Source organism: Serpula lacrymans, assembly GCF_000218685.1.
Source record: "Serpula lacrymans var. lacrymans S7.9 unplaced genomic scaffold SERLAscaffold_3, whole genome shotgun sequence".
Taxonomy (NCBI): Eukaryota; Fungi; Basidiomycota; class Agaricomycetes; order Boletales; family Serpulaceae; genus Serpula; species Serpula lacrymans.
This window is the reverse complement of record NW_006763292.1, coordinates 2,062,708-2,067,896: the sequence shown is the minus strand read 5'-3', so window position 1 is coordinate 2,067,896 and position 5,189 is coordinate 2,062,708. Positions and strand designations below refer to the sequence as shown.

Here is a 5,189-nt window from a genome sequence, read left to right as displayed (position 1 = left end):
AGCTCAGCAGTCGGCGTGGAACCGCTGTTGATTAGAATTTACATACAAAACTTCAATTTCTCTTTCCTCTGACCAGGCCGGGCACTTGCCTCCGCCAGTCTGGAGAAGGGTTGACAGCTTAACAAGCAGACCACCCCCTGACAACCGTTCGGACCAGGGTTTAAATACTATAACTTTTATATAAATTTTCAAAATACTATAGTGTGGGTAGTCGGAGATTGAGATCTGATACTCAGCTGGGAAGAGGTAGATCCGCAGATAGCAAGCGGGGACCCCCAGTTACATTTTTTATTACTTTACAAAGAGAACAAGTCGACATGTTGTCGCAACAAGATATCAATGCTCTGCTGCACGCCATGCGTACACAGATTGCAACGTTAACCTCGCAACTCGCCGAGCTGCAGACAAACCCTCCTGCGGCAACCCCCTCGGTAGAGAAAAAGTTCAACAAGAAAGTCGAAGTTGTCGCTGACCCTGGCGCCTTTGAGGGAGACAGAGCGCGATTTGCCGAGTGGTGGATCAAACTCCAAATTTGGGTCAAGGCAAATTGGGACGCATTTGCCGACTATTTTGAGGTAGCCACTGCGGTGCTATCCCAACTAAAAGGACCTGTGGCGGGTCGATACGCCCAAGTTAGATTACAGGAATGCTACACCATGGGAGTGTGGCCAACCTGGGACGATCTCAAGAAAGAGATCAAAAAATATTTTAAACCACAGGCTGAACGTGAATGGGCACATCAGCAAATCCGCTCCTTCAAACAAGGAAACATGAGGACGGATGATTACGTTACCCGGTTCCTGGCCCTCTCCATCCAAGGAGGGCTTGGAAATGAACATGCAGTAGAACTGCTGGAGCACAATGTGAACCCTCGCATTGCAGAGCAGATCTACTTGCAGGATACAAGAAACGAGAACTTGGCCCTGGCGGCTGAGGAAGTACAACGAATCGGTAGAGCCATGGAGCTTTACCAAATGCACCAAGGTGGCAGGTCCACCACCAAAAACAACACATCCCAGAGGCACCCTGGGTCATCAAACCATCAAAACCATTCTCACGGGTTCAAGCCATTCGAGCTGCAACCAGGGCAGGGAGCCCCTATGGATATTGGCGCGGTCCAAGGAGGGCAGATGCGCAGATTCCAGGGGAACTGCTATAATTGCAGCCAAGAGGGACACATGTCCCGAGACTGCAGAAAATGAGCGCAGGCCGCTCAACAAAAAAATAACCAAGGGCGCCAGGCGCGCCAATTAGAGTCCGAGAAACCGGACAATTGGCTTCAGACTCTGACTGGTCGTTCGTACGACGAAATCTGGGCCTTCTTCTACAATCAGCAGGCTGCTGAAATGAAGGCTCAGGGAAAAGAGTTCGGAGCTTAGGTTACTTGGGTACCTTCGCTCCTATGAGCAATGAAGTAAACCACAACAAGGTGGCCCCTGCTCCGGGGTGTTGCACGAGCAATAAAGGAAAGACGGGGATGGCTCCCCAATTTGTAAATAGATTTTTAAATTTGTTATCTGAAGTATGTACTTGTATAAAGCATTGTGACTGTAAAATTAATGATACTACCGCTGCACCAGCGTCTCCCTTGGAGCGTGGCCCCGGCGAGACAAACACTAGGGTGCTTGATTCTGGTAAAAATAAAATAGAAAAAAATGTAACTTTCAATACCCCTTCTTCTTTGCTGGAGCTGCCCTTTCCCAAAATCCCAAGGCGTGTGTTGATGTGCACATATTTATTCCAAAAAGAGATCCGTTTAGACGTTGGTGTGGAAAACCTTGCCCGGGGCATAGCACACCCAACCAGCGCACTACTTGATTCAGGCGCTAACAGAATCTTCATAGATCAGGTCTGGGCGGAGCAAATTGGACTCCCCCTTGTAAAATTAGATGTATCTATTCCCGTCTATAATGTTGATGGTACACTTAACGCGGTGTCATGCACCAAAGTTGATTGGTAGCATGGACAGGTGTCAATAACGAAGCGAATATTCAAAAAGACTCGCCTTTGCGCCACACAGGCACAGTGCCACGTGGAATAGTAATTAATATTGCCCTTTTTGAACTTGTGGCTGATCAGCACCACCTCTATTAGGCAATCCAGTCACGCTCACCTTTGCTTTTCCATCCGGTACTTTCCGCATTTCGGCATTTCGGCAAATTTTCGCGTCGCCACTGGCTACACATTGCATTGCGCCCTCGCTTTTGTCGTTTCCCTTACTCCCCTTCCTTTGCCTAGCCCCACCATGGGCCCCTTCCTCTCCTTTTTATTCTCACCCGACGGTCATTTCTGGGTCCCCATTTTAGTTCACCTCCTCGTCACCTCCACCCTCCTCCTCCTCATCTTCTTTGCACCCCCACCATTTCTGATGTCACCACTTCCTATCCGCTTCCGTCGCCGATCCGTTGACTACCACGTGCCACTGCTGATATCAGCAAAGCCCCGGCGGCCGGTCCAAATAGGGCAACAGGTCCATCTTCATGACGTCGATCTGCCATCATATACTATCAAAACATCGGTCGCTCGTCTTGCCTGGTTGGAGCGTGGGTGGGTAGTTTTTGAGCTGGAGAAGGTTCATCCCCTTGCGTCGCCCATGTTCATCGCTGTCCCATTCACTTGGGTACACTTATCATTTGTCCATCGTCTTCGCTACAGCTACACCTACCACACGCTGCCTGGGACTCACTTGTTCCAAATTGGAACTACTCCTCTCCCTCCCTCATTTGATCAGGTGGTCCAACACAACCAGTCCATTGGTAAGGCCATGGAACTGTCAGATTTGGACTAGGTGGTGGACCGGTGGCTCCAGTTTCTTTTTTTCAGCAGAACATTCATTTACAGTGCGATTATTTTTGATTTTTGAATCATTTTTATGGACACATATTTTTTTTAGAATGCCTGACTGACAATAAAGGAACTGTGTTGATACTGATAGTGTTTTGCTTTGCCCTTTTTTTACTGCATCTTCCCATGACATCATGATTTTCCTGCTCTCTTTTTGCTATTGGACTTTACTTTATGGCTGTACAAACCTGTGACATTACTCACAGCATTTATTGTTCTATCCCTTTCTTTTCTTTTTTTGACAATCTTATCCTGTACTACCTACGCAGGATTCGTCAGCGTACATTCCTTCCTTCATATTCTTTCTCATTCTTTTTGCACAGCTATACTGTGCATAGCCTACTTCTCTTTTACTATATAAACCCCTGTATTTTACCTTGTAAAAACAAGAAATCCAATCCAGACTTCTTCTCTACTCTCAAGTTCACTACTCTGCTACTTGTGATCCAGTGTGGTCACAACACTTCCCACTTCTACCACTGTCAACTGCTGTCATTGTCACTTCCCACTTTTGAAGTCATTGTCATCCCTTTCGATTAGAGTCCTTCTGAGCACTACAGTTTGTGCGTCAGGAGCCTGCTATCACTGGGAACCTCGTCACCTCGTCATCCTTGTTGTTCTCAAACCTACCTTGTGCTACGATTAGCAAGGTAGTGCTCGTCTATACTCGTCACCAAGCCCCTATCCTTCTATAAATTCAACTATCCCTCCTCCTCAAAACCCACACTCATACACCTCTGGGTTTTACTTTGAAGGATCTTTATACGTACCACCCCACGAACAACCAGACCACTCCACTGTTCTAGGAGGCAAAGCCCATAAACAAGTTCCGTGGAATCTGGGAGGATTGTGTGTTAGTTTGTTTTGTGTGTGGTTTTCTAACTGCAGTTCTCATCATCGACAGCGGGTGGCTGCATCATGCACAAATATTCTTTTGTTATCAAATACCAAGGACACAGAGAATGAGTCACCACCGAAGCTACCCAACTAGGGAAGATTAATTTAATCTTGGGCTGGACCTGGCTATTTAAACACAACCCTGAGATCAACTGGCAGACAGGGATTGTCACATTGTCAGGTTGCCCTCAGGAGTGTGTAAACTTGGGTAAACCAAATCATGTCCGTCACAAAGAGCGTCTTGAGAAGATAAACGCTGGTCACATTTATGAGCTCAGATCTTTAGAAAAGATCGACGATGACAATGATGAGGTAAAACCCGAAGAAGAGATTAAGAGGCTGGTACCTCCCGAGTACCATGACTTCTGGAAAGTCTTTTCAAAACATAAATCAGAGCGCTTCCCAGAGGCTAAGCCTTGGGACCATGCAATAGATTTGAAGGACACTTTCAAACCAAGAAAAGGACACATGATTCCCCTCTCTGCTCCAGAAAGAGATGAGGTCTCAAGTTTCATAGACGAACAGCTTAGGAAGGGTTATATCAGACCTTCCAAAAGCCTTATGACGTCCCCAGTGTTCTTCATTCCTAAAAAGGATGGTAAGAAGCGTATGATTATGGACTATCGTTACATGAATGAGCACACGGTTAAAAATGCGTATCCGCTGCCTTTGATCAGTCAGCTAGTAGACAAATTGGCTGGTGCCAAAATCTTGACAAAGATGGATCTCAGATGGGGGTACAATAATGTACAAATCAAAGAAACAGATGCTTGGAAGGCCGCGTTCATGTACCACCGAGGATCTTTTGAACCCCTCGTTATGTTATTTGGGTTGACCAATTCACCGGCAACCTTCCAGAGCATGATAAACAAGATCTTTGCGGATATGGAAAACTGTGTCGTCATTTACATTGACAATTTGTTAATATTTACAAAGTCGAACGATGAGGCTGAGCATGACAGGATTGTGCAAGAAGTCCTTTGATGCTTACAGGAATGGGACCTATTCATCAAACCCGAAAAATGTAACTTTAAAGTGAAGGAAGTAGACTTCCTCAGTATGATCATAGGCCAGAACGGAATCAGGATGGATCCTGAGAAAGTTCAAGCTATTTTGGATTGGCCAGAACCTACTCGTGTCAAAGGAGTTAGGGCCTTCCTTGGCTTAGGCAATTTCTACCGAAGGTTTATCGAAAACTTCGCAGAAATCATGAGACCGTTGAACGATCTCACTAAAAAGGATATTGTTTGGCACTGGGGCGCCAAGGAACAAGAAGCTTTCAATAAGCTTAAACAGGCGTTTACAACGGCGCCCATATTAGCATTTCCAGAATTGGACAAAGAGTTCCGGCTAGAAACCAACTCTTCTGATTTTGCTACTGGGGCTGTTCTATCAATTTAATACCCTGACAATCTTTGGAGGCCTTGTGCCTATTTATCACATAGTTT

The 5,189-nt window shown here is 46.0% G+C and overlaps 1 protein-coding gene across 1 annotated transcript; it reads left to right on the top strand.

Moving 5' to 3' along the window:
- Positions 1-317: 317 nt before the first annotated feature.
- Positions 318-1,379, top strand: SERLADRAFT_434464 (uncharacterized protein; the record flags this gene model as incomplete). Its single annotated transcript, XM_007314682.1, has 2 exons — positions 318-1,115; positions 1,209-1,379. 2 exons carry the CDS (start codon positions 318-320, stop codon positions 1,377-1,379), a joined length of 969 nt encoding a protein of 322 aa, XP_007314744.1.
- Positions 1,380-5,189: the final 3,810 nt, after the last annotated feature.